This window comes from Falco peregrinus, chromosome 3 (genome assembly GCF_023634155.1).
Source record: "Falco peregrinus isolate bFalPer1 chromosome 3, bFalPer1.pri, whole genome shotgun sequence".
Taxonomy (NCBI): domain Eukaryota; kingdom Metazoa; phylum Chordata; class Aves; order Falconiformes; family Falconidae; genus Falco; species Falco peregrinus.
Genome location: NC_073723.1, coordinates 112,490,618 through 112,517,431, shown reverse-complemented (window position 1 = coordinate 112,517,431; position 26,814 = coordinate 112,490,618). Strand labels below are relative to the sequence as shown.

Sequence of the window (26,814 nt, the reverse complement as noted above, 5' to 3'; positions counted from 1 at the left end):
CCCTTTTTTTCTGATAGTCCTCTGGTGGAAGAACAGAGAAATAGGGGTTGGTTGTTTGCTTCTATTTGTTCTGCTTTTTTTTTTCTTTTTTTTTCTCATACTAACATAGAAGATTATTTTCTAGGAATTATAGGCAACATTTAGAGAACAGTAGTGTGGGTTTGTTATAAGACAGAGGTGCTTCTTCCAGTTACTGATAGGGCTTCTTTTGGAAAGCCCCTTCCATTGTATTTGAAATCAAAACACGCAGAGTCTGAAATTAATGCATTCAGATAAAAATGCATGCAGGTTGGAACATTCCTATTAAACAGAACCTCATCACTCTTTTCATTGGCGTTGCCTTTATTACAGACTTGTAATAGCACCGTGAAAGGTAATAGCCTTTCCAAAAAAGCTAGCAGTAACAATAGGCGCTTTCCACTTCCCATCTTTTTTAATACCTAGTTCTAAGAAGGATGGCAGCTGGGAAGCCTGGTTTCACTTTGTATGTGTGAGAAGGATTCTTTCTTCTGAGGAACACTGGTGTCCCACTGCAGCCTTTCCTTCAGTGAGAGTATCTTTCTCTTTGTCCAAGTCATCTGCTTCCATGAAACTCTGTAAAACTTAATGACATTGACTGAACCACATTTGATTTAAGTTATCTAGCAGGTTAAAAAATTATTGACACCACTGATTGAAAAGGAACTGACATACACATATATGATATATATATATATATACACACACATATATATACAAAATGCTCAGTATGCTCATCTCAGTCTTATTTTTTTCTGGAAAACAGGCCAGAAAACTGTTGCCAGTCCTGGAAAGTATTTCACACTTGATTTTTTGTACTCAGATACTTAGATTTTGTATCAGATACGATGACCTCAGCAGTGTAACTTACAGAGGCTAAAACTTTCCAGGCTGTGTCTTATGTTGGTTCCTGTACTTTTGCTAGAAAAGCTTAGATAGGAGCTGATCAGAAAAGAAACCCTCCATGTAACCACACCCCCCCCAAAACAGAGCTCACCAATTGCCCTGACTACTATGTCATTTGAAAACACACTCATAAATTGGGAGAATTGCCTAATGGCATATTGCTACACAAGATTAAGACATTTTCTAGCCCATTATTTAATTGGAAAAACCAAGAATGAAATATCTGGACATTCAAATACTTAGTTGTCTCTAGACTTTAAAGGCATACCTGCTACAATCAGCTGTTACAGCTAAGAGAGCTTAGAAACTGAGAAGTAATCTAACAGAGTGAAGAAAGAAATAAGGTTAGTTTATATGTCAAATACACAGTATGCAATGCAAAAAATGCCTGGTTTTTATAAGATGGTATTCTGGAGAAAGAAATAGAGGCAATTAGTTAAACTGAAAAGAGTTATAGCTGTGAGTTAAAGAAGATACTTGCATCATCCCAGGGTCTCCATGGAATGCTCTTTTCTTTGGAACTCTGTTGTGATGGCAGTGAGGTAGCTGTGGGTCTTTAATAAAAATCAATTATCTGACTTTTAATCTTTTCTCATTTCTTTTTGTTTTTGCTGATAAGGGTGAGAAGCCGAAAACCATGGGTGTGAGAATTCAAATTCTCATTATTTTTCTGAGCACCTCAGAGAGTTTTCAAGGCAGTCTGCCCTTTTTTGAAGTGGCTAACTTTTACTTTTGACAAAACTTTTAGGGCAGATAAGAAAGCTTTGTGACACCTTAAACCGACTGAAATCTTTCCCAGGCACTGTAGCCAAAAAACGTTATCCAGAGCAACAAATGAAAGTGAGTGAAATGACAAGTAGCAGTCTGAGGGATGATTGTCAGCCACAGGAACTGATTTCAAGTGGGACTAGAGGAAAAAGGAGGATTCTCAAAAGGATGGTCTGCGGTATGTTGGTGATTAAATGGCAACGTGTAAAGCCTAAACCTTCATGGAGTCACCCTGGCCGGTTGTGAGTTTTCACACACTCACCCAAACAGGAGTTAAATGACTGTACTGAAAAAAATGACTGTTTCTTACTGGGAACTCTCTTGAGGCTTGGTTGCAGCTCTCGAGAGTGTGGCGGATGGATGGGGCAGGGCTTGGACTCATGCCTGGCCAAAGCTTTGGGGTGGTGAAGTGCTCTCTGAGGGTAGCCTAGATGACTCAGGAGCCTGCATTGCTGCACAGCCAGCCGCGTACCTCGGGTGACAACCTTGATGCAGGCAACCGACTCACAGAAACCAGACAGCTCCGGGACTAGTGATTGACGCGGTTTTGTTTTGTTTTGTCTTTTACTTTTCTTTTTTGGGCAGCTCCCCCTCCTCCTTCCTTCTGCATTGTTTTCTCAGCTTGCTTGTGTCTCAAAGCCTGTCTCCTGCTTGCCTTGAACAGCTGGAATGGCCCTGGATTGAATGAACAATCACTGAGCAAGACTAGGCTGGACCCTGGGAGGATCTCTGCTTCCAGGAGGAGCAACCTGGCTGTCTAACCTGTGATGCTGGGAGCTGGGGAGCTTTGACACCACTGCAGATGGCTGCCTGCAGCCTGGCACAAGGACTGTGCCTCCTACTGCTTCTCCAGGATATCCAGACAGCCCCACAGGTAAGGCAGGGTGGCACCAGGAGCCTGCAGTCCCTCAGGATGCAGGAGCCTGGAGAGGTCTGGCGGCACCCTGGGCTTCAGGGCCATTGTGCCTCTTGGCTGGGTGCTGGGTAGTAGGTGTCCACAGAAACAAAGAGGCTTTGTGCAACACACGGTGATACAGGTATAAAGCAGAGCTACGAAGAGATAAAGTTATAAAGCAGAGCAGCCGGGAGATTTTCCCCTCTTTGGGAACTTTGCAGGCAGGAGCAGGGGATATGAGCTATGATCTGCATCTTTCTGTTGGCATTGCCAGTGTTACTGTACCTCCAGGCACATCACAGCTTGGAAATGAGGAGAGATTTCCTAGGGATGGGGGAGTGTTCTCATTTGTTTGGGCAAGTGGCTTTTATTTTTGCATGGATAGCCGGGTGCTCTGAGACAGACACGTTCCTTGCAGAGCTTGGTTCATTCTGCTCACTCTGCTGATGTGAGTCAGGGCTGGCAAACTGGAAGGTGTAAAGGCAAACTGGAAGGTGTAAAGGCAAACAAAACAATAAAATACCTTCCTCTTTATAGCCACCCACCCCTCTGACACTGACTTCTTCATGAATGGGCTATTATTTCTGCATAAAATTGACTTAAAATAGACACAGCCGACTACTCACAGCTGATGCTGTAGATGCAAGCTAGCTCCCTGCTCAGATTGTATCACCTCTTGTGGGTTTGCTCTCCCCTCCACCACCACTCACCCCCTCCTCCCTAGAGGATCATGTGGCAATGAGCCCTCAGCACCTGGCATAAATCCAGGTAATTTCCCTGGCTGACACTTATGTGTGGTCATGAAAAAAAAAAAAAAAGGTCAGTTAGAGAGGTTCTTTGCACAGGTAAAGTCAAGTAGGTGAGTAATTGCGCACTGTGTTGGATCCTGGAATTGGCCATTTTCCCTTGCAGTGGAAATAGGAGCCTATATTAACTATGACGCCTGTCTGTTCATTGTAACTGAATGATACAGCACATCACTTGTGCTGTCAGGAGATTTTTTACAAGAAACTGACTCTGATTAGATCTTTGAAAATAACCAAGTCCTGCATCCTCTTCATAGACATTTGAAAAGGATCCTCCTGGCTCTTTTGGTAAGAGTAGGAGTTCACCCTTGTGTCTTTAGTTGTGAATTCCCCTCCCACGTTGTAAATTTGCTCTATTTTGCCCTGGTTATCTGTCCTGACACTGTCTCCTTCCTGAAATATAGAAGGATCACTGTTCTATAGGATTGGAGTCTGTAGTCCTTACTCACCTGAAGAGCACTTAGATAAGCTTGTCTGGTCTGCTGAATGCAAACTGCTTTAGGAGAAAGGCAATAGAAAAAAAGAGGGTATTTTTGCTATTTGGCATCACTTTTGGTGTCTTGTTTGCAAAATGAAAGGGACAGAGAGAAAATTTGGTTTTCTGATGCTCATTGTCAACATTCAGACTCACTGCAAGATCATCAGTTACCTAAAATAAATATGTAGGTCTTGCTCGGATAAGCAGCTAGGTTTTCACTGTCTTTCTATATTACCTCTATCGCAGCAACACTTACTTTTACTGCTACAGGAATACAAGCGATACTGTTTTGTGTGAGCAAGTCAAGCTTATTGCTCATATTTTAAACCATATTCCACCTTACTTGAGTCCACAGTTTGGGTTTTGGTTGTTTGCTTTTTTTGTTTGTCAGTTAATTCTCACTTGTTAATGATGTCCTTACTATTAAACAGATTAATCTTGACTAATTGAAGTCTTAGATTATTGGCTGCTTTTGTACTGTCAGAATTTGGATAGAAGCTTGAAAGGGAGTCAACTGTTTTGCTACAGTATTAGTCAGTTCTAGAATAGCCAATGCTGGTAGAAGATTTTTTTTTTACCGTAATGCGCTTTCTTCCTGACTGACAGCTCATTTGTAGCAAGCTGATTTCTTACTCTGCCTCACCATCACTTTTTCTCTATGAGCTCAAAAGGCCATAATTAAATGAGTCAAACCTTGTCCTGACTGAATTGCAGAGTAGCCCACTGAATTCAGTACCATCTTTACAATTGCCATTACTTAAATTGGAACGGCAAATGTGTTTGTAGGTGCAAGGAAACAGAGAGGAGCTACAAAAAGCCCATTTTCTAAAACAAATTCTCAAAAGAAAGCACTGAAAACCCCAAATGCTTTGTATCAAATATGTTTGCTTTATTTAATGGGACCTTATCTGCAGTGCTTTAAAAAATTTAAATAAAATATTTGACCTGATAGATCAATGAAAGCACTAAGCCAAGGGATCCCTGGCCACCACGTTGCAGAGTGGTCCGAGGAGGATGTGAATTGTGGTCTTTTCTTTCACAAGATGTATTCCTGCTCCTTCTTAATAAAAAACATTTATTTGAAGTGCATGCAGGAAATTCTCTCTGCCACCCTCCATTTGAACAGTACACTGAACCCAATTTAAGAACTCTTCGTATTAGAGTAAAACCAGATGCAAATTTCTAGTCTGATACAGACTCGTGGCTTGTTGAAATTTGTTCAAAAAAAGTACAGATTAACTTGGTAGTGGCAGGCTTTCTGCTATGCTGGCGATCGTTTACTACACCAGCTTACCTTCTTGTTAGTTTAAATATTTATCTGTTCCTCTGCAGCTGGCATAAAGCAGCATAAACTCTGCATTGTGGCTTCATATGCAATCCCAGTTCTGCTGTAGTATACAGATGCAGAAATAACGCCTGTGAGGTTTCCCATTACAGCTGTGCCTGTCAGCAGAGAGCTGTCATGCACCGGGGCGGGGGGGGGGGGGGGGGGGGGGGCACCTGCTTCTGGCTACAGAGTGCCAACTTTCTTGCGTCGATTTAGTGCACATGACTGTGCAGCTGCTAAGTGAGTTGTTTCACTGCAGTAACCTCTCGAAAACCAACTTCACAAATTCAGAAAGCAAAATTTTCAGTCAAATGAACTCCTAGAACTGATTAATCCTGTAGAAACACAATTTCTCAGTCTCAGACAATCAAGGAGTTAGAGGGGAAGGAAAATGCAGGTACAGGCAAGAGAGGAGAAGTGGGATTGCGCTCTTGGATGGCAAAGAGAGACAGGATTAGCACAGCTGTAATAGACACGTATTCCTGCTTGGCTAATCTGTTCTTCATACAGACCCATCCATGCAGAGTTTCCTCAGAATCAGAGGGAAGGACAAAGACCTACTGTCCACCACAGCTGGATTCCTCACCCCCACCCACCAACACTTCTGTGATCTTCCTTGAATTTTAAGTGGTTTTTTTTTTTAACAATACATACTAATAAACAGAACTGTAAGTACCTAACGGACAATACTATATGTCATTGGGATAAAATGGGTATTTCTTCATTAGGACTGAATTATCTTTTGGAGAGGGGACAGGGAAATGTACAACGTCCTCTTTTCTTCAGGAAAGAGTAGGAAATGATGCCTTAAAAAGTGAAATTGTGCTAAAATTTTTAATTCCCCTGGTAGAGCCTGAGTTCTGTTTCTGTCTTGAGATTCAGACAAGAGTGGATAAGGAGGAGGGACAGTCAAAAGATAAGAGAAAAATACTCTGAATTTTAATTAAACAGGATTTTGAGGTTACTGTGTTTTATTCTGTTCCTTGCAGAGATGAGGAAAATTTGTTCTGTAAAACTTATTGGAGATTTCCTTGATGCAAAGCCACATGCTAGTTGCTGCTCAGTATGGATTATACCACACTCTTCAGTGTTTCTAGACATTCCAGGGAGAAAAGGAGGGAATGGAGCAGAAGTTAAAGTTCTTATGCACAAATCCTTCCCTACAAAATAAGTAGTAAGGGGCAAAAATGATGAACGGAATCTTCTCTCACTGGATAATTGATAATTTCTGTAAGCATATTGGAGCCAGAAGAAATGGCCAACACTGCTTGTGGAGAATTCCTTAGCACTTTCTTTTTTGTGGGCCTCTACACACAGGCATCGTGGAATCAGGAAGGTGACCCCCCCACACCAACACTCACAGGTGATGCTTTTTTGTAAGAAGGTGATAGTGTTGAGATTTTGTAATGCAAGGCTGAAACTTCTTTCTGTCTCCTTTGCTTTATCCCTTCCTTTCATTTCAAGAGCTATTTATGAGCAACTAGGACCTGCTAAGTCAAACCTTAACCTTCAGCTTCTGCCTGACGGAGTCTTAATTTAAATAAACTTGTTTTGCTCTGGAAAATTTAGTTTTATTACTGATATTTACACAATCCTGAGTCAAAGTAATTAAGTTCATATTTTTTTCTGAGACAGGGTTAAATTTCCACCCTCATCTTAGGATGTATTGAAAAAGGGTTCTTTGACTTATGTTCATACTAACAAATAGGGTAGTGGTCCAAGGCAGAAGACTTTCACTGTTTTGTAGTTAAACCTCCTGTGTTCTATTCAATATTTTATAATGCTTGGTTTTGTCCAAGCGCTCACAACCAGAAATATATTAGAAATGTCTTAATGCTGAGATTTTTGTTGGCAATGAAAGCAGTAAGAGCACATATGCTTTTCCTTCCTGCTGTGTTCTTCTTGAGCCCTCATATGTGAAGTACCACTTTTTACATGAATTTTTCCCTTTTCTCCTCACTGCCCTTGCAAACCCCTCCCTTTTTCTAGGTGATCCCTGTTCTGATTAAGGCTTGGCAAGAGGGACATTTTCTGTAAAAGCTTCCGCTGTCGGCTACCATCACCTTGGCCACAATACCAGAAACCTGGTGCACAGAAGGTTCCCACAGTCACAGCCGTTGGTACCGCAGCTCAGAACAGGTCTGTGCAACTCGGCACAGCATGTGTCTGTGCTGGGGAGGTCAGTGTTGCTGCTGTTGGTGGGAATTTTTCTCAGAATTTCCCTCATCTAAACAGGATCATTCTGTGCTGTCACCAGATTGCTTTTGTAGCCATGATGTTAGAAGATAACTAGCTTTTCCCCTGCCTGTTTTGATTACGGACACCATGTGATGTCCTCCAGAGCAAACTGTTTACCCAAGTTTTTGAGTGGAAAGAAGCTGTTATATTTCCCTGGAAAAGCTAGAGTTCTGTAAGTTCTGCTGTGGCAGACTGACCTATCCTCCCTTGGCAGGGTGAGTGTTTACAGCACTATTGGCAACAGTTTGGACAAGATTTGGTAAAGGCAAGGCAATCTAAGGTTGAGGAGCCAGTGGGACTGAAGGGACAATATGTCCTGTATGCCCTTGCAGAGCCTGTCTGGGGTTCCCTGGCGCTGCCACCACAACAGTACCCACAGCCGCAGACAGACGTTGGGCCTGGTGCAGCAAGGACTTTAAGGTAACACATCTAAGGCTGAGCCATGACAGAGCCAGGAACGGAACCACCAGCCGTGAACATTAAGCTATGGGGCCTTTTCCTGCCCTCAGCCTTGTGGTGGCCTCGCTGGCACGTTGCTGTGGGTTTGTACAGAGTTAAGGCTGGAGGTCCAAGGTCCTACTGGACTACTCAGCAACAGCGGTTCACCCAAGGCGGTTTGGTATGTAGCAGGTGAGGGTCAGAAGTCCGGTTTGTGTTCCAGCTGCCGTTTGTAGTAGGCTTACCACCATGCAGAAATGCTAAGCTGCTATTGCAAGTAGATAGGTCGGTTCAACCACCTTAATTTCTGAGAAGTTATGCACATATGTTGCTTCCATAATTCTGTGGAAATCTAATGCTTTTTTTGGCCAAGCCACTGAAATACTTTTTGCTTTTTAACAGTATTGGTTGATCAGCATTAAAGTATTTTATAACTACAGCACTCATTCTGTCCAGAAACAGCTAGACAGATACGCATGAACTATTTTGCAGTCCCTCCAAATCTGGATGGATTTGATGGTTGTTGTCTAGATTTCTGCTGTTAAAAAAAGGACTAGCCAACAGCTGAGGAACGAAAACCCCAAACATGTCAATCACATCACTTGGAGTTGTCTTGCACACAGAAATTTAAGATGATGGTCAAATCAAGAAAATGCCTAAGGTATCTTTCCAGAAGCACAGAGTTGTAAAGGGAATGGGAAATACGAAATCTAGAATTCCTTGTGTTTCTTGGTGAATGGTTTCCAGTGATGTCTTCCTGATTAGAAATACTGAGCTCATCAAAATGAAAGATCAAACAAGCTAATATCTTATTGCAAACTTGCCCCCTAATTTCCCTAATTGTTGATGACATGTCAGAGGTGGTATTTTCTGTGTGGGAAGAGTAGTTACAGGTGGTGAAACTGAGGTGATTCTCATGTTCAGTCACTGAATGGGTAAATCACCTCAGTTCAAGCCTGTTGCTACCCACTAATAATGCACATTTCTGTTTCTTTTTCACTTCATGTCTTTGGCTGCTTATCTTTTGTTTTAGTTAACTTGCTACCATGATTTTCATTACATACAGACAGAAAAATGAAAATTGCAATATCCTTGTATGGCTTATTTTGTTTCACCCTTTTCTCAAAAGTAGCCTAATCAAACTTCGGCAGAAATTGAGTTGGCACCATTGCTTCATGGAAGACTTAAAACATGTTGAGACCTTGGCCCATCACCTCTGCCATTTCTTCAAGGCGTGTTCTTTGGTTTTAGGCACCAATTTCTTTCACTCCCCCAAAAGCTTATGGAAGATTTGGTGGATTCTTAGTGCACAATGCCACATGCATGAAAACTTGCGATTTAGCTTACAAAATGCCTTGCATAAGTTAAGAAGCAGAGCCCATATAATTTTTAGTGACATTTGCCTTTCTGCACTGCCAGTTTTGCTTATGTAATTAATTTTGAGCTTTTAAGCATGAAGTGCTACAAGTATGAGGGCTTGGTTTATACTTGGGTCCTTACCTTAAAGTATGCTGTCTACAAAGGGTCAGCCTTTCTCTTAGTTTTAAGAGCAGAACTTTGCATTGTTGCATTGCTGTTACAGGTCACATTAGAAATCAAACGGGAAAAAATGACAAGAATGGGGAGATGATGACTGATGCTGAGCATTGATATGTACATTATTTATCACTGGAAGGATTTTAGTAAGCTTCATACTCATGAAACACCTCTACTGAACAGCTAGCAACTGTTAAAGCCATTTTGCAGGGAGCTATGGATTAGAAGCGATGGGATCTTCAGAAGGTGGTTTCTCAGCCATAGAAATCATGTCATGATTTGCTAAAATGACTTCTTTTTACAATGGAGAACTTTGGGCTTGGCTCGGTAAACAGTAAAGGTGGCTCCAAAGTTGTGCTCCTAGCTGGACACCTGAAAGCAATATTTGTTCTAAAGCTTCGGCTGTCCTGTATTGCGTAGCTGGCAGTAGTATATAGCTGCCCTCTTGTGGAAAGGAAAAAAAAAAGATTTGAGTACTCTTTCATAATTTGTGTGGTATGTATGCATATTTCGTGCAGCAATTTATCACAGCGCTAGCATCAGGTCAAATTCATAATCAGAATTTGCACTGCTGTAACTAAAAGCAGAATCTAATCCTAAACCGATTTCAGTATTTTAAACAAAGTCACTTTTCAAGAAGCAGCCCTTCCCTCACACTTTTACACAGACAGTAGTCCTTTATTTAAATCCCAAAGGAGACAATTAAATAAGATGTAAGCTTATACGCTGCATAAATCACTCATGAATTGTATTCCCACCCCAATTTAAAATTCAGTATCATTTGCAGCCAGAGTTGGTTGCCCAGGAGAACTAAGAAGGGAAGATGAAGTTTTTGTGGTGACTTCCCATAGCTCTTACAGAGAAACTAATCCAGGATGACTTATCTACGGCCAGGATGCTGTTACTCCTTGAATTTTCGTTATAAAACTAGTTAATTTCCACTTCATGTCACTGAATTGACTCCTGAATGACCCTTTGTCTAGTGGCTGCTCTCGTTATCATTTCCTGGTACCCAGTTTGGTCTCAGAGTACCTAGCTAACCACGGTGCTTCTCCATGCAGATGCAAGGAGATTCCGCTTCCTTTGCCTGCAGTCTGGGGCTTCCTATTCAGAAAAGAAAAATACAGGGTGCACATTTGTAAGCTTGATTTGGGTCAGGCTGAGCAAGCAGACATTTGCTATTTCCTCTGTACAATAAGCCAGAAAAAAATGCTTTGCGGGGAGGCTGCGTGGCCAGGAGTTAGTGCAGAAATGTGTCAGGCAGGATTTCTCAGTTCTGTTACTGAAGCTTGATGAAATTTAATGGTTTCAATAAATTTCTGTTTCTCCTCCTTTTGTTCATTTCCTCCTTGACTGAAAGTTCCTGGGTTTTGATGTAATCTGGGGCAAGTTAAACAATTTCTGTGTTTTGTGGTCCTGCCATAAAAAGAACAGCGTATTGAACAGGAGAATATGGCTGTGAAATTAGGTGGGTAGTAAGATTCTGCACTGCATACAAAGGCACTGGGTATTATTTCAAAGACCAATGGGAAATTCATCTGCAGAAAGTGAGGTGTAGGTTTTCTGAATTATTTAACCGCTCTACCAGTACCATGTGGGAAAATCTGTGGGGAATCTGCTGATTCTTTACAAAAAATTGCCATTTGTACTTCTAGCAAATACTGAAAATGAAATTCAGGTAACAACATTTTTAGGGGATTATTAAGGGAGATAACAAATTCAAAAATCTGATTTTCTTATCAGAGAACTTGTAGCACTGTAATTTTCCAAAGCATGTAGTGGCCCTGCTGTAAAAAGATGAAATCTTATTATATGCTTCTTGATATGTTTCATAGCCAAGTCTCATTTTCTAAGCTAATACTAGAACTATTGTGTGGTATTTTGTAACTAAATATGTATTAGTTATGTAGTCAAGGTTTTCAGGAACAACCTGAAAACTTTGTGAAAACTGCACAAAACCCCCCTGTTTAACTCACAATAGAAGTGGGATTAGTTATTTCAATAAGGGCTTCATTGTGTAAGTGCTTGTAGCATTCTTTTCAAGGCAAAAACCTCTTGTTCTCAGTATAGGATTTATCCCTAAATGGTCGGTAAAACAGTGTATTGGTTTACAATAAACATATCTTTAGGTGGCTGAATTCAAGCATTATGACTGCATAAATAACTGAACAGAAAGACTTGTTTGCTGCAAACAAAATTTTTCTTTGTGGATTACAGCTAATCTAGCTAGATTTAGATGATGCAGACTATGACACCACCTCTTATTCCAGTGCGCACACAGCTGGAAAGCTGTTACAGATGTTAGAGATTTGGGCGGGGTTATTATTTATTTTTCTAAAAAATTCTTATCTCAAATTAATATGGGATCATTTTGGGACAGCGAACTAAAAAAAAAAAAGCTAAAAATCACTAACTGCTACAAGATTTCTAAAGGAGATGCCGACTAATAGACAAGCTTTTTTTAGTGACCTTGGTGGTGTTGCATCTAGGTTTTAAAGGGTGTTTGGTGGATTGGCTGAAAAACTTTTTTGTAGGGCAATGCCAGTACCTTTTTTATTGTGTGAAACAAGGAGTTAGTCTCTGAGTGCTGAAATGCTTGATACATGGGTTGGGCTGCAGTGTTCCTGTGTCTAAATGACTTTCAGATAAAAGAGCCTGCTGAGCGAAGATACGTATTGAATTATTGCTAAACACACTAGATATTGCAATCTTTGTGTAAGCATATGGGCAACAGTAATTAAATCGCTTTGGGGATACTTGAACTTTCAAGAAGCTGTAGGCTTTTCCTTTCTATCTGCAACTACCGTCACTTGAGACAGATACCAGATCTGCTAATACAAAACTAATTGTTTCCTAATTGTATCTTTTGTCTGTTTCAATTTCTAGACATCACTAGCCCCATCTCATTCCTGTGATACACTTGAGAATTGGTTCTATGATGAAACTTCACGAAGCTGCTGTTACAAGTGTCCCTCAGGTCAGTACGCTTATAATTCCACCAGATTAACATGGAGCCTTTCTCGTAGAGATGGTCACACATGTGTATCTCCAGAACTGCTTTTGTCCCTGGAGAGAAGTGCTGTTTCATGAATCACTATCTAGTGTGGATCCAGATGTGAACTTGTTCACCCCTGCTTTTGTTCAGTCTGCATGCAAACAATCTGTAAATTGCAAACAAGATAAATTGCTAGAACTTTTAATGTGATTTTTATTGGTTGACTTGACAATCTGAAGTAGCTAGAAGTAGGCAGGTCTAAGAATTCATTTCAGCTTGCCTCATGGTGTGAAATAGCACAGTGAAATTAGGCTAAATAAGTTTCTGATCAGAGACAAAAATATAAAATGAAGGTGTGGAAAATCTGTCATTAACCCTCATAGTCTAGTTTAGAGAGTGTCTCACATGAGCAAGGGAAGAGCCCCCAGCCAGGGGACACTGAGCTTTGCAGGAAGCTGGCTGTGACTCAGAGGCACATGAGGTCAGAGGCAGGAAACACCTCAGTGAGACAAGAGTTCTGGAAATGTCTGAAACTCTCCCTGTTGGCCAAAAAACCCCTCAGTGGGTGGGGCATTTTATGGTACTTCACCATCATCAAGCTCTTCTTATAGAAATGTTGTGTCTCTTTTTTTTTTTTTTTTAAAGGAAATTTTTGACATTTATTTGTGCTGTAATAATAAAGAGGGGTTGAGCTCTGGGTTGCTAGCATTTGCATGCAGTTACATTGGGGACATCTGTACTGCTGGCCACACCACTAGAATCATTCAGAAGTTGTACAAGTAAACAAGACCAAGGGATGGAGAAACTGGTGCCATAGAAGAAGAAGAGGGGTGGGGATCTGACTCTGAGCCAGTCCCAAGAAAAGCTCTTTTCTCCTTCAAAGCCATACTTTCCAAAATCTCCCATAATGACAGACGACATAGTGAGGTCCTGTGAAAAGCAGAGACCTGATTTACATCTGGCTGTAATGAGCCACCAGTCTCAATCATTTCACCTCCTGAAACTCGTTTTGTTGCCACATCCTCATGTCAGTCTTGGACATCTCTTCACATCCTCCAGGGCCTCCTTCAAACAGAAACTTGTAAGAATCCTTTTTCATTTTAATCTTTCCCTATTCCTTCAAGCAATAACCTGTTCGTATCTGCTACTAACTCAACTGCTTACTGCAAAGAAAGAGAAGCTTTTCTAAAATTCCATTTAATCAAAGGGGAGCATCTCAAACTCTTGATGCAGCCTGGCTTCACTTTCTGTGCTGTTCCAGCCCACAGATGTACAGCTTTCAATCTGAGCACACTGGCCCACATGCAAGCCATCCTTCATTTCAAAATTAATTTCAAGATAAAATTCAAACCAAACCTCAAAAGATCATTCTAATCAATTTCTATAGTTGCCACATCTCTTCTCATGTACTTAATTCTTGTGCAGGTAAAATGAGACCTCATTCCTGGGATACCAGAAGAATATTTTCTTTCTGGCATCACAGAACAAAGTATTTCCAGCTTGTCAAGGGGAGGAGTAGAGACTTTAATGGGAAATAATGGTAATGCTAGAACAGCTCATGTTAGGCAGAAGTTGGTGTTCCACTTCTATTTATTTTGTTTATGGGTTTTTACCTTTTTTGTGCAGGTTTTTTTTTGTGCAGGTGTTTTGTTTTTTGTGGAGGTTTTGGGGTTTTTTTTGTGTGCAGGGGGTTTTTTTTGTTTGTTTTAGACTCTAAATCAGGTATCTAGCTCCACAAGGCAGCACTGCAGTCAACACACAAGATAATTTCCTACCCACAGTTAGCAGCAAATCCTTAGGAGTAAATGAATGCACATACAAAAGAAAACCACTTTAAAACACTTGTTTCATCTACTTACTTTCAGTACATTTTTCTGTACAGGTGGTTGCAGCTGGTATTCCTGCTGCTCAGGCTTTTATCTGGTTGTTGAGCCATGAACACAGTCAGTGGAGAGCAGCACCAGAAGACACTGTTAGTCAAGCTTCAAAGCTACTGCACCTGGGGCGCACGTCCCCCAAGGGAGGGGCCCATGTGTACAGGAAATCTCAAATAACTGAAGTTAAAGCTTTTGGGTCGCTGGGGGAGGAAGGGGAAAGTGACACACGTGCAGGTACACCTGAGTGCTGAGATTCAGCAGTCAGAATCGAAAAGAATAGTCTCAGACAAGCAGTTTTGAGCAGGTGGGAGTGACATCGTTCAGGCTTGCCTGGTGGTATTTAGTGGGCCAAATATAGCACAGCTGGTTTTACCTGCTCTCCTACATCATGCTTGTCAAAATGTATAGTAGGTGAGTTATTTCCCTGCCAGGTTCTCCCTCCCTGTGGATAACTCTGTGATTGGGTGATGCAGGCTGGATGCTGAAACTGGGATTCATGTCCCTCCTGTTTGCCACCTGTGAAACATTCAACTCTTCCTATCTGTGTGTTGCTGCTCCTTTAGGTTTTCCTTTTGCTTCTGCAACTGTTGCTGTTCCTTACCCTCTTGCAGTTATTTCCACCTCCTTGCAAGGTCACAGCTGACCACTGCACCTTCTAATTTCTTTGGCATTATGGCCAGTGGTAGAATACCTCATCTGTTGTTTCAGGAGCTGAAATATTAGGAATGTTTCTGTCCCAGCCTTTCGATACTCCTAGCTCATTATTGTACCTAGCTTGCCAGACAGATGCTTTTAAAAGCTACTCACTAGAAAATGATTACCAGACATAAACATAGAGTCACAGAATAGCTTACGTTTGACAAGGACCTCCAGAGGTCATCTAGTTCAGCCAGCTGCTCAGCTTCGTGCATGTTGCATATGCACAGCAGGTCTGCAAGATCAAGGCTGGTATGCTTGCAAACCGTGAGCAGTGAGTCTGGGTGAGCTGGAAGTGTCGAGCACAGAAAGCGTGTAGTATATACATCCAGCATCAGAAAGACATACATACGTAGTTTAAAGGAAAAGGATTGGAAAGTTAAACCATCTCACAACTGCCAAGGCAACTGTGAAACTAGCAGGACTGCTCAGAAAGCAACCTACTGCAAACCTGCTGGGGTGTTTGGGGCTCTTGAAGTACCGTCTTGTAACGCCCCGTTCTGAACACGGGAGGTGGGGTAGTCCCTGCATGAATCCCTGTGCATCTAGGCAATTCTGGCAGCTTTTGAAAGGAAAAGTGATGCCTTAGCTAGCAAAATATTAGGATTTCATATGTGTAATCAAGAAGAAAACATGAAAAATGGTTGCCTGGGAACTCAGTAATGGCAGGGCAGTATCACGCTCCCTTGCGGGTTTGGTGGTCGCTGCTGACTCAGCAGATGACTTGCCAGGTGCCCTTTCTGCAGCAGCCCACACTGGCCGAGGGTGCCATGCGTAGTGGTGCTTAACAGGACAGCTGGGATCCCTCCACGCTTGGGTGGGAAGGGCAGAAATGTGCTAGAGAAACCCAACAGCAGGTACAAAGAGAAGACAGTGGGTCTAACAGGTAAATGAGCTTACAAGAGCACTTCAGCAGGATGGTTCTCAACAGGCATCCTGCATATTTTGTTTTTCTTTCTCCAGGCTATGTTAAAAAGAAAGCATGTCCTAGGGACCCAGATGAGGACTGCATGACATGTGGACCTGAACAATATGTGAATGAAGAATTAGGAAAGCCACAATGTGACGCTTGTGTATTATGTGCAAAAGGTTTGCTTTCCCTCACATATACATGGACATCTCTATTCCCTCTACGTATTTTATGTACACTTCATTTATATTTTATTCATTTAGAATTTTCAGCAGCAAAATTATCCATCCTTGGTTACCGAGGTCGAGAGCAGAATGCTACCTTGCACATAATCAGTGTTGCTTCCTGTGTGACCTGGGACTACCTAATAAATCTCTCGTCCAATGCTGGCCAAGTCTGCTTTCTGTCTTGCATTACAAGCCACTGTCTACAGCCTTCTGCCGTTACTCATGACTTCAGTTGCCATCAGGAAGAGCATCTGCAGCCTGTTCTGCTTCCTGAGCCTTTGAACTGATGTTGCTCAGCTTTGGCCCATCGTGCATTTTCTTTGCAGGGTGATCCTTTGTTACCGCATCTGTTTCTTCCCCACAGAGTCTGAGCTCGTGGAGAAAAAGCCCTGCTCCTTCAATTCTAGCCGCGTGTGTGAGTGCCGACCAGGCTTGTTCTGTCAAATGGCTGTCAAGAACACTTGCTTGCGATGCCAGCAGCACGCTGTTTGCAAGCCTGGTTTTGGAGTCAAAGTCAGAGGTAGGAATTCCTGCCTGTCTGGCTTATCTCTCCTGTTCTGGTCCATAGGCCTGGACCTGGTGGCTCTTGGTTGGTTGGTCTCAGTCATTATTTTTATTCAGGCACCTCCACAAACGATGTTACTTGTGAAGAGTGCCCTTCTGGGACCTTCTCTGATCAAAGTTCCAGCACTGACGTCTGCAAGCCCCACACAAAGTAAGTCCGTAGTTATTTAAGGTGACAAAATAATTAATTGAAGTTAATAAAGGATGAAAAGGGACACTTCTGTGCTTCTGGTGCAAAGTATACAGATCTGTCTTAGAGGCGATGGGATAGCTTGGGGCCTGTGTGCAGAGTTTCGAGGCCTCTCTTTGTAACCATTGCACAGCTCTGTACTGGAGGAAGGAAGGGATCTCTCTTGTCTCATTTTTACTTCATAAGTATGGTGGAGTTATACATGCTTGTGAGTATCGGCTGTGCATCCAGGTCAAGAAATAATGTCACAGGGGTGAGAAAAAGGTAAAGCAACGATTGCAGGTGGTATGAAAATGACCAAAGGGATGTTTGGCACCTGGAAAACACTCTCACATTGTACCATGGCAGTTTCCTCTGGGCTGATGAGCTGTTCTCTTTCATTCCCTAGCTGTGCCAAGTTAAACAAAGTAGCAGTAAGTGAAGGAAATGCCACACATGATCAGGTTTGCCTGGACCAATTGCCCACCTACCTCATCCCAAGCACTTTGTCCGTGAGATTCAGCAATGAAACAAATAACTCTGACCTCAGGAGGTTTGAGGAGAGCCTGGTGACCATTGCGAGTATCCTTTTAAGTGCCACCACAACTGAAAATCCCAGTTCAACTCCTGAGGAGAAAGCTCTGGCTGGCACTTTTCCCACCTCAGCCAAGGAGGGGATGACGACGGGAGGTAACAAAGTATTGACTCTGTCTAGCATGTTTTATTTTGATTTATTTTTGGTAAATGCAGTTTTTGTGTGGAAGCTTCCAGCAAATCCCCTATGAGTTATGAAATGATGTCCATGGACCTATGTCCAAACACATAGATCTACTAATAGTTTCCCCTCTGCCTTTTCTTAGCCTTTCCTGTACTCCCTTTCCTTTTCTGTGTGCTATAGGTCTAGTTCTTTGGGGAGTGGTTCTCTCTGTGATAGTGCTACTTGTGGGCATGCTGTTATTTTGGAAACGGAAGGTTTGCAAGAAGCGGATCCTCATTCTCAAAGCAAAGCGTGAGTTTTTAAAGCTGCAATACATAGCGTGCTGTTTGATCTCCAAGTGTATGCCAGCTGGGAACTCAAAAATCCCGAGATTTTGTGGAGTCATTGGGGAAGAGAATGTTCACCACTGCCTGGTGAAGGCAGGCCAGATAAGGGTTCTTGGCAAACTGTTCATGTAGCATGTTGGAGAACATGGGAGAAAGTCTGAAGCAGCTCTGAATTTAGGGAGGAAGATACTAAAAGATGGGTGGGGAAAGAGTCTTCTCTCAGCACAGACACTAATATTAAATGATACCTGAAGTGTTTTGTGAGTATTTGTTGGTTCCAAGGATGGGGTTGGACTTTCAGCACGAGAGGAAGAATGATTTTTACTGATACTGACTTTCTGTAGCTTTGCCTAGTTTCATGTAGGGTGTGCCTGCAGAACCACATTCCCTCTTACAGAAAGCAGGATGTGCGTGTTGTAGGTTGGCTGTAGACCTGTGGGGTGCGGTAGAGCTGTTAAAGCCTGTACAATTTAGTTTTACTAAATGAATGGTTTCTTTTCTCAGCACATCTGCAATCTGTCAGTTCACACAAATCTGGGCTCGGCTCTCAAGGTGAGTGACTGATGGGCTGGGAATTGTAATCTATCTCTCTAAAGAATAAGTGGATAGTTTTAATATGGAATTTTATGCCATTTTAACTTGAACCGTGGAGGTTTTTTCCTGTCAAAGGCACGTCTCTGCTGACACCTGAAGGGCAGCCCTGACGCCGCGAGGGGCGGGCCGCGCCGCTAGGTGGCGCCCTGCCCCCACGGCACCCGAGCAGCTGGGTGGGTGCCCCGGGCACTGCTGGGTGTCGCGGGTGTGCGCCACGACACGGGGGCGGGAGCCCCGGCAACCTGGCCGGGTCCCCTGGAGGGCACACATCCTGGCCAACTAACTAATCCTTCTCAGTGCTTCCATTTTCATTGGGTGATCTATTTTATCTGTTGTGTTAGACTCTCCTACTCACCACACGCCATAGCTTTTTATACTCTTTATTCAGGAATACAATTTAAACCCTCTTGTGTGCGGCTTAATTTTCTCAAAATGGGATTTTTGCTTCCTTACTTGCCTTGCGCAATAGAAACTCTTACTGTGAAGCATTATAGAACTGATGCATTGAAAATAAAGGTGGCCGCATGTCAGGATAAAATTAAGATAGTAGGCCTGAGCCCAGCTAGCTTCATGGTGCTGCAGAAGGATGCTGTACGCTCCCTTCTTTCCCAGTGTTCATTTCCTCCATCCTTGCATAAAATCCCACCCCCTTAATATTCATCTGACCACACAATGAATTGATCCAACTTGTTAATGCAGTAGAAAGTTATTAACATTTTTTACTCTTTGTTGGTTGTTTTTTTTTAAATAAGCCTGTCTTCTGCTTATCTAGAAAGTTTAATCAGTTCATCATTTCATCATTTCAATAGCTGAGTATCATTTGTGATGTGGGGAGAGTGACAGGGATGGCTGCAGAGGGCTTTGGGGAGAGCAGGAGCTCACGATCTTGGCAGCAACATGTTGCTTGTTCACCTCAGCCATGTCACAGGAGGGTGCCCTCAGTGGTAAAGCATAACGCAGGTGGGTTGGGTGGTGGAGTAGGTGATGGCTAAGTGATCTTTCAGAGCAAATATGAACATTTTTTTGATTGCTGTGAATTTTCTTCTGATAATTTTTTCTCTTTCCATTGCAGGTTCTGACCTAGCAAACAAATGTGCAGTAAGTGTGAACAATATTCCAAAACAGATCGCTTTCTATTCCAATGTAAATAATGATATTTTTTAAATGTCCTGTCAAAGAGCGCCAGCCTTTTTGTTTGGACTTTCCCCTGTAACACATGATCCTGTAGGTGCAGTGATTGGATGTACTAGGGCTTGCTATTTTTATGTCCTGGGCTATCTTTAATGTGGTGTTAAATAACGTGATACTGTCAGTCTTATTTATGAAGGGAGTATTTGGTTTGGCCTTAGGCCATTCATGGGGCATTCTATGGGAAAAGACCCCAAATCACAGGATGAACATGACTTTTCTACCTTCTGGGAGAACTCTGTCTGTCAGTCCCATTTTAGCTTTCTGCTCCATTCACACAAGTGGGATTTGTACTCTTCTGTCTCCATCCATATTGCCTTCCCTCTTTCCAGGATTTGGCATGACTGTAATATAGGTACACAGTGGGTATTGTTTGTCTGGAAGACTTCCCATCAGGACCTGCTTCTGGTTTAACAGTATAGTTTGCAGGTGAACAAGACAAACATCAGTTGACACGGTAACAACAGAAAGCAGTTCCTGAGCTGCTGAAATCATCACAGCTCTGATTACTCCACTTGCAGTGAAATTACAGCATTTTTCATCCTTTGAGTCTTCTCAGTTTATTAGGCTTGTTATCTTTAAATGTCCATATCTGCTAAAACACTCTGTAGACCGTTCCTTTTTTTTTTTAATCAGTTTGCTTTTCAATGTGGTACATCTGCACACATACAAGGTACTACTTATTCTAATAAATCTGGTTGCAATCAGTTATCGTAATTTCAGTGTGTCATTGCTAATTCCTGAATTGCAGGGAGCTTACACTCTTGCTTTCATAATGATGTCAGATGTGAGCAAGAGTTTTAAGCTGCACATTTCAAGATCATAGTATGTTTTTTTCCAACCTTGTAGAAACAGAAACAGAGCTAGAAACAATCAGAAATTTGTCATGCAGGACCTTTAACCTGTCTTAGATTCTGGCTCTTCTTTTAAAGGACGGTTTGGAATTAATTCTTCACATAATAGCTAGGTTTTCCTACCTGTGGTTCTGCTGAGGCAATTCCATTTTGAAGTTCAACCAGTTCAACCTCTGGCTTGTTTTGTTCTTCCATAGGAGAATGGTAGGTCTTTGCAGAAATCTAAGAGGAAGTTAAACCATATATTTTCAGTTTTAACTGTTTGACTCTCACTATATGACTACATACCTGTACAGGTTTGTCCTCTGAACTTATCTCCCAACTAAATATGAGAAATACCTTGTTATAAGTTCCTTCTGTGCAAATCCCTTAAAATTTTTACCTCCAGCATCTATCTTTCTTACTGATGTTACACTCTTTGCTGAAAAGTGCTACTAAGTTTCAGCCCCCCAGAATGTGGCTGCTACTGTATGACAGGATAGCACACTCTGCAACAAGACCAGAGAGCGTTAGGCTTGCAGCAAAAAGTCAAAATGACAAAGGTGGATTTGCAAGGTTCATCGGCATCTAAATTGCAGACAAGGCAGTGGAATTTACCAAAGTATCCAAGCAGGTCCAGAAAACTGGATTGCAGTGGGAGTGAGGTACATTCTTGCAAATGTCATAAAAAATTCAGCTTATAGAAGCGTTATTTTTAAATATGGCCTTAAGTGATACAGGAACCTAGTTCGAAAAAACTTATGTTCCTGTGTCAGTTAAGCACTTTGCAATTTTTTACTCCCTGTGACAGTGGTGCTATGAAGTACATTATGTTATTCTGATTGCCGCAGAAGGACTCGGTAGACCTATTGCAGTCTTCACAGTGCTCTTTTTACATTTACCCCACTTCTCCTCTCCTCTTTGTATTGGCAGATCATACTGACTACTGACAGTAGGCCAGAAGAGGAGGAGTTAATTGACAGGACCCTCCCTTTGGAAACGAACAATAACTTGGTCTCCAGCACAGAAAAAGCATGTGGTCCTCACCTGAGTCTGACTGACCTGACACAGAGCAATGGAAATGCCCCAGATTGCCCTATTGATTCCCGAGTGAGAGACCACACGAATAATCGAATTGGTGAGTCTTGATTATTTTTTTTTCTCTTGCCTTTTCAGTTCTTCAACCATCATTCTGAGATTACTAGTAAGCTGCAAAATGTCCAAAGCTTCTAAAAAGATTGGGGCTGAAACTGCAGAACCTTTGACAGCAAGTCAACCTTTGACACGCCAGTTCTGGTGTATCTATTCATTTGAATATAACACTTTCTTGTTTTCACATTTACCTTACTCACTTAGGAACCTTACAGAAAAATGCTCGTATTCCTCTTTTTCATTCCAGAAGATGTACATTTGCAAAAGAAATTTGAAATCCAAAATATGTCAGCTGGAAGATGCTTATGTAATACTTAACGAGAGTTGTACTTCACATGTCTCAAGCTATCACTTTGGTTTCACAGTAATAGCTTGAAATGTCTCCCATATGTTCCCATAAAGTCTTTGACTACAGTATAGGGTAGGAGATAAAGTCAAGCAAGGAAGCTTACTAACAGGGGAGAATCGTTACTCAATATGCAGTCTACATGAGACATGCTGGCTATGTTTCCAAACCCAGTTTCGAGGTTATTTGAAGGGGGGTTTTTTGGTGTTACTAGGGCCAACCTTTCCTTACTAAATGCCCGTTCTGTTTTTTCTGTGAGTGATGGACTTTGGATGAATGTGATTGTCTGACTTACCGTACCCAAATATCTCCTACAATAACGTACAGTGTCTGATCTGAAGCATCCTTCTGAATAGAATGTAGTTGTCCAAGCAATAGCAAAGGCCTCATTTACCTTTTGTAAAGGAGTAGGGCCAACAAGCTGGACACAAGATTCAAGTCTATCCCAGAAAATTTTGTGTCTGATTCTCTGCTGGGAAGAAATTAATTTCTTTGCTGGTCCTACGACCCCAGAGAATTACCCAGAATTTCTGTACAGTGCTGATCGTTGCCCAAAGGCTGCTTTTAATGCAGTTATTATTGCTTCTTGAAACAGCAGGACCATAAACCTTGGCTTCTCTGTATCTGTCTTACCCAGATCCTGATTAATTGCTTCTTCTAACAGCCTCTCGTGAATATCTTACTGCCTTTTCTAATTTCTCTTTCTCCTGTAGTCCTAGCTATAGCGCAGTGGCTTCATCACATGGGACCTAGATCCACTTTATCTAAAATGCCCAGAGTCCCACTGACGGTGGTCCAAAAACAGACAGTATAGTATAAAATGTGCAGGCCTTCTTTATCACTTGGTATGGTCGGTGCTTTTATTTCAAAATTAAAAGTACCTCATAAATAAACAGCAAAATAGACAACTTACAATGTGTGAATTCTAAAAGCTCTAGTGGGTTAGTGAATTCTGTGTTTCCACAGTGATGAGCTTGATCTGTATGCCTCTGAAGAAAAAAGAATGAGGGTGGGGGGAGAAAAACTGAGTACCAAATAAAAATTTTGCATGAAAAGGAACCATCTCTAGGGTCAGCAGTGACTGTTAACTACGCTCAGCACTATTTTTTTCCTCCTCAGAAAAAATATACATCATGAAGGCTGACACTGTTATTGTGGGGTCCGTTTCAGAAGTGCCTAGTGGCAAGAACTGTGCTGCTAGAGGATGTGAAAGTAATGTTGATGCCCAGGAAAGCATGGAAGAGGAACTGGCAATGCACTATCCAGAGCAGGAAACAGAATCTTTTCCAGGGAATGACGTAACGGTTCCTGTGGAAGAGGAAGGAAAGGAATTTCACCACCCCACCACTGCCACTGAAAAATGGTAACCCACTGGGATGTGTGAAGCTACAGAAACATCCAGCGTGACACTAAGCCTGAATCTATGACAAGGGAGGTAAACACTTAGTGCCTTAGGTTGTCTGAAAACTCATGAAAAACACTGAAACACATTCGAACAAGGAGTGCTAGAACCTATTTCATCTAACAAATGAGAGGAATCATCCAAACCATTGGCCTTCATAGCTGACATCAAATATTTCTCTTTTCCTCTCTCTCCCAGTGTTATGCTGGAAACAAATCTGAATAAAACCTACAAAATTTAGAGGAAATCTGCATGTCAACTCAAGTTTCACAGCTTGCTTTCTTTGCATGAAGGAATGGGTTGAAAACTATACCCAAGAACTTCTATTAGCTATGAAAATTCTGGCTAGAATTCAGAGTTAAGCTTGAGACTCAGCCATATTTCATACGTTGTTTCTATTCCAGTATTACCAGTACTTCCAATTTGGTCACGTATCTGATATTTTTCTTAAGGACTCTGCTCTTGACCGGAAGTAATGACAATTTCAGTTTTCTTGAACACAAACAGAACTCCTAAATTTGTGGACATTATGTCTCTTGAGGAAATAAGATCAAAAGATGCCTCACAGGCTCAGAAAACAGAAGGCAAATAAACCTAATTGAAGTCTGCTGTACTTTAGGCCATTCTTTCTAAGTTTTGAAGTCTGATTCATGTTTTTTGACTACTTCAGATCATCGATAACTGTACAAAATGGCCTCTTCTGATGGAAGCCAAACTGGCTGAACATTTGGATGTTGGATGAACTATGGGTTTAGCCCGGCGTGGAGTTTGTAAAAAGGGAAATGAAGAAAAGAAACTATTTTTCTACAAAAAGGAAAGACTGAAAAACAGGCACAGCAGTTATTTCCTATAACATTGTTAATATCTGCTTGTTTTAGAATTGCTCATAATCAGGGTGATGCTGATTTGCATATCTATTCTTTTTAAAAAAATATGTTTTGTGGTCAACTGGCTTGTGTTATGCTATTTCTCAGTCTTTCATGTTGCTAGTTTGATAACTGTAAACGTAGTAGTGTTGACTGTATTTTTGCACAGGACAGTGGAAAATGAGCAAGATGACAAAGTATGCCTTAATAATCAAAAAAAGGAACCACAAAAACAATTACTTGCTTTGTAGTTTTACCCTGGACAGGATACTGTAATAACAGCTGTGCAACAGCAATGTCTTTTCCCTTACAACACACAAAGGGAACATAAAGGCATAAGAAACACCTTTTTGGGCCAGACTATAGTAGCATGAGCCCAACACACTATCTCTGGCAGTCGCAGTAAGAGATGTTATTTAGGAAGAGCACACAAGCCTGGTTAATATCTGCTGTTTGCATTCCTCGTAGTTCTGCAGTGTCAACTGTATTTGGATTAAGGATGTTAAAAGAATTTATCCCAGCCTCTAGTATTCATTCATATTATCATTTATTTTTCTTCTCTCTTTTGAACTTCCTGGGACAATCTGCCTCCACAGGCACCTCTGGCAACAGGCTACAGGTGGTTACCATGTACTGTGTAAAGTACTTTACCACTTTTAAACTGACCTCTTATTTCAGTGCCACTAGTTCTTGTATTACAGAATGTAGTGCAATACTGAGTTGCTTTTACAATCCTTGATTGTATCCTCAGTCTCCAGCTTGAGTTCCCATCTTTTTATATTTTTCATGTCAGTTAGATGCTCCACTGCCTTGGTCATTTTAGGTGACCTCTTCCACATTTTCTCTAACTTCACTACATTCTTCTGAACAGCTGGAGGCCAGAACCAGGCGCTGCACTGAAGAAGAGGATTGGGCCAAGGTTTTAAATAGTGGCAAAATGATACTTTCTGTTTCATTCTCAGTACTTCTCTAGATGATGCCCACCATTTTGTTTGCTTTTTTTTTGGCTGCCTGTGCACTTTAAGCAGTTGATTTCAGAGAACCATCAAGCATGACTCTTAAGATTGCTTTTCTGAGTGCTAGTTACTAGGTGTGAATTCAGCACCATTTATGCTTAGTTTAGATTTTTTTTCCCCCAAATGTATTGCCTTGCATTCATTTGCCACCTTTTTATGAGCTCCTTCTGGCTTTACTTGCCTTCTACATGTCATGTAGCTACCTGGATATGTTTAGTATTGCCTTCGCTATGTGGGCGCTCTTTTCGCCAGCTCACTGATGAAGATACTGAATAGAACTGGCCCCACCAATCCCCCCGGCTAACTGTTCTCTATCCTGAAAAAAATACCATTATGCTATGCTCTTTCCTTCTTGCCCTTTAAACAGCCATAACTTTTGTATCCTGTAACCTTTTAGCAAACCTATAACATGACCTTTTCTCCAATCCCATGACAACTTTGTTTTCCCACCACCTTAGGCATGGAACCTCATCAAAGGCTTTTTGAAAACCTCCATGTAGTAGGTCCGTTGGATCTTGTTTATCCGTTCAGCTTCACAGTATAAGGGAGTGTATGTTATCAACATTTTGTGGTTGAAGAAATAAATCTGGAGAAATTCATACTTCCTGGAACTGCAGCCCCAGAGATGAACTGGGAGAATCTCAGCATTATGGGATCTAGTCACTGACTTCCATCAGTGGATAATGTGCCTATAGTACACTTGAAAACTGGTTGTAATTTCAAGTGGTGTTAGTTCCAGTACTTACTTCTTGAATTCATCATAAGATAATTTCTAAAAACAACTGCTGCCAGTGTCTATTTCAGTACGTCTACCGAGTCTCACAAGAGAGGCGATTAGTGAATCCTTTCTGCCTACTTCTGGGTTTGCACTTGTTTTCTTCCAGAAGATAAGCGGCTCCTAATGCTCAGATCGAAATTTCTTTTGACTATCAGTATCGCCATGTCAGCAGCAGAGACGTGAGGTGAAGAAGGAAACAGAACTGACATTTTTTGGTTTAAGTGCTTGTTGTGCAACAGAAGGTCAAGTCACTAAGCACTGCGATAAAACAGCAATGCAAGGGAGGAGAAACAACTGTGCGGTACAAACACCGGTCACCCTTTCCTCGCTTCCCGTCAGGGTAGTTCATTGTTTTCCAGTGCATATGCCTCATTGTGGAAAAATACAGGAACTCCTGCTCATTTTAGAGAACACCAGTTTGTGTATCACAAACTGTGAGTAACCACCTTCACCTGGCTGTGGCTGTTGAAGGATGCTCTGTAACGACAGCTAATTGTGTACTTCACCTCTGTATAGGAATTCACCCTTTTTGCTGGAACAGCTTTCTAGATGAATCACACGCATTGCACCTGCCAGATGTGTTAATCGTCAGTTGGTTTAATAATGCTGGTCATCTTTGAATTAAAAATGACATGGATTTTTAAGCCCTAGCCATGCTTTTCTTGTCTGATATGTAAATGTTTCATTGTTGGTAATTTCAGTACATAGATCAGTTGCAGGAAAAATATTTTGGAAGAGAGCCGTTCC

General features: G+C 41.7%; 1 protein-coding gene across 4 annotated transcripts; it reads left to right on the top strand.

Annotated features, from left to right (window-relative positions):
• TNFRSF8 (TNF receptor superfamily member 8) lies at positions 1–26,717 on the top strand. 4 transcript variants are annotated; one of them, XM_055798776.1, is made up of 12 exons: positions 1–1,870; positions 2,357–2,566; positions 12,297–12,387; positions 15,942–16,067; positions 16,480–16,635; positions 16,737–16,830; positions 17,258–17,538; positions 17,747–17,857; positions 18,397–18,444; positions 19,559–19,584; positions 21,441–21,645; positions 23,176–26,717. In XM_055798776.1, the coding sequence occupies exons 2-12, from the start codon at positions 2,495–2,497 to the stop codon at positions 23,370–23,372; spliced, it is 1,407 nt and encodes a 468-aa protein (XP_055654751.1). In that variant the 5' UTR covers positions 1–1,870; positions 2,357–2,494; the 3' UTR covers positions 23,373–26,717. The 4 variants fall into 4 exon arrangements, with proteins under 4 accessions (XP_055654751.1, XP_027643929.1, XP_055654752.1 ...); XM_027788128.2 differs by having other exon boundaries at positions 4–1,870; positions 23,125–26,717; XM_027788122.2 differs by lacking the exon at positions 1–1,870 and adding an exon at positions 1,883–2,236 and having other exon boundaries at positions 23,125–26,717.
• The last annotated feature ends 97 nt before the right edge of the window (positions 26,718–26,814 follow it).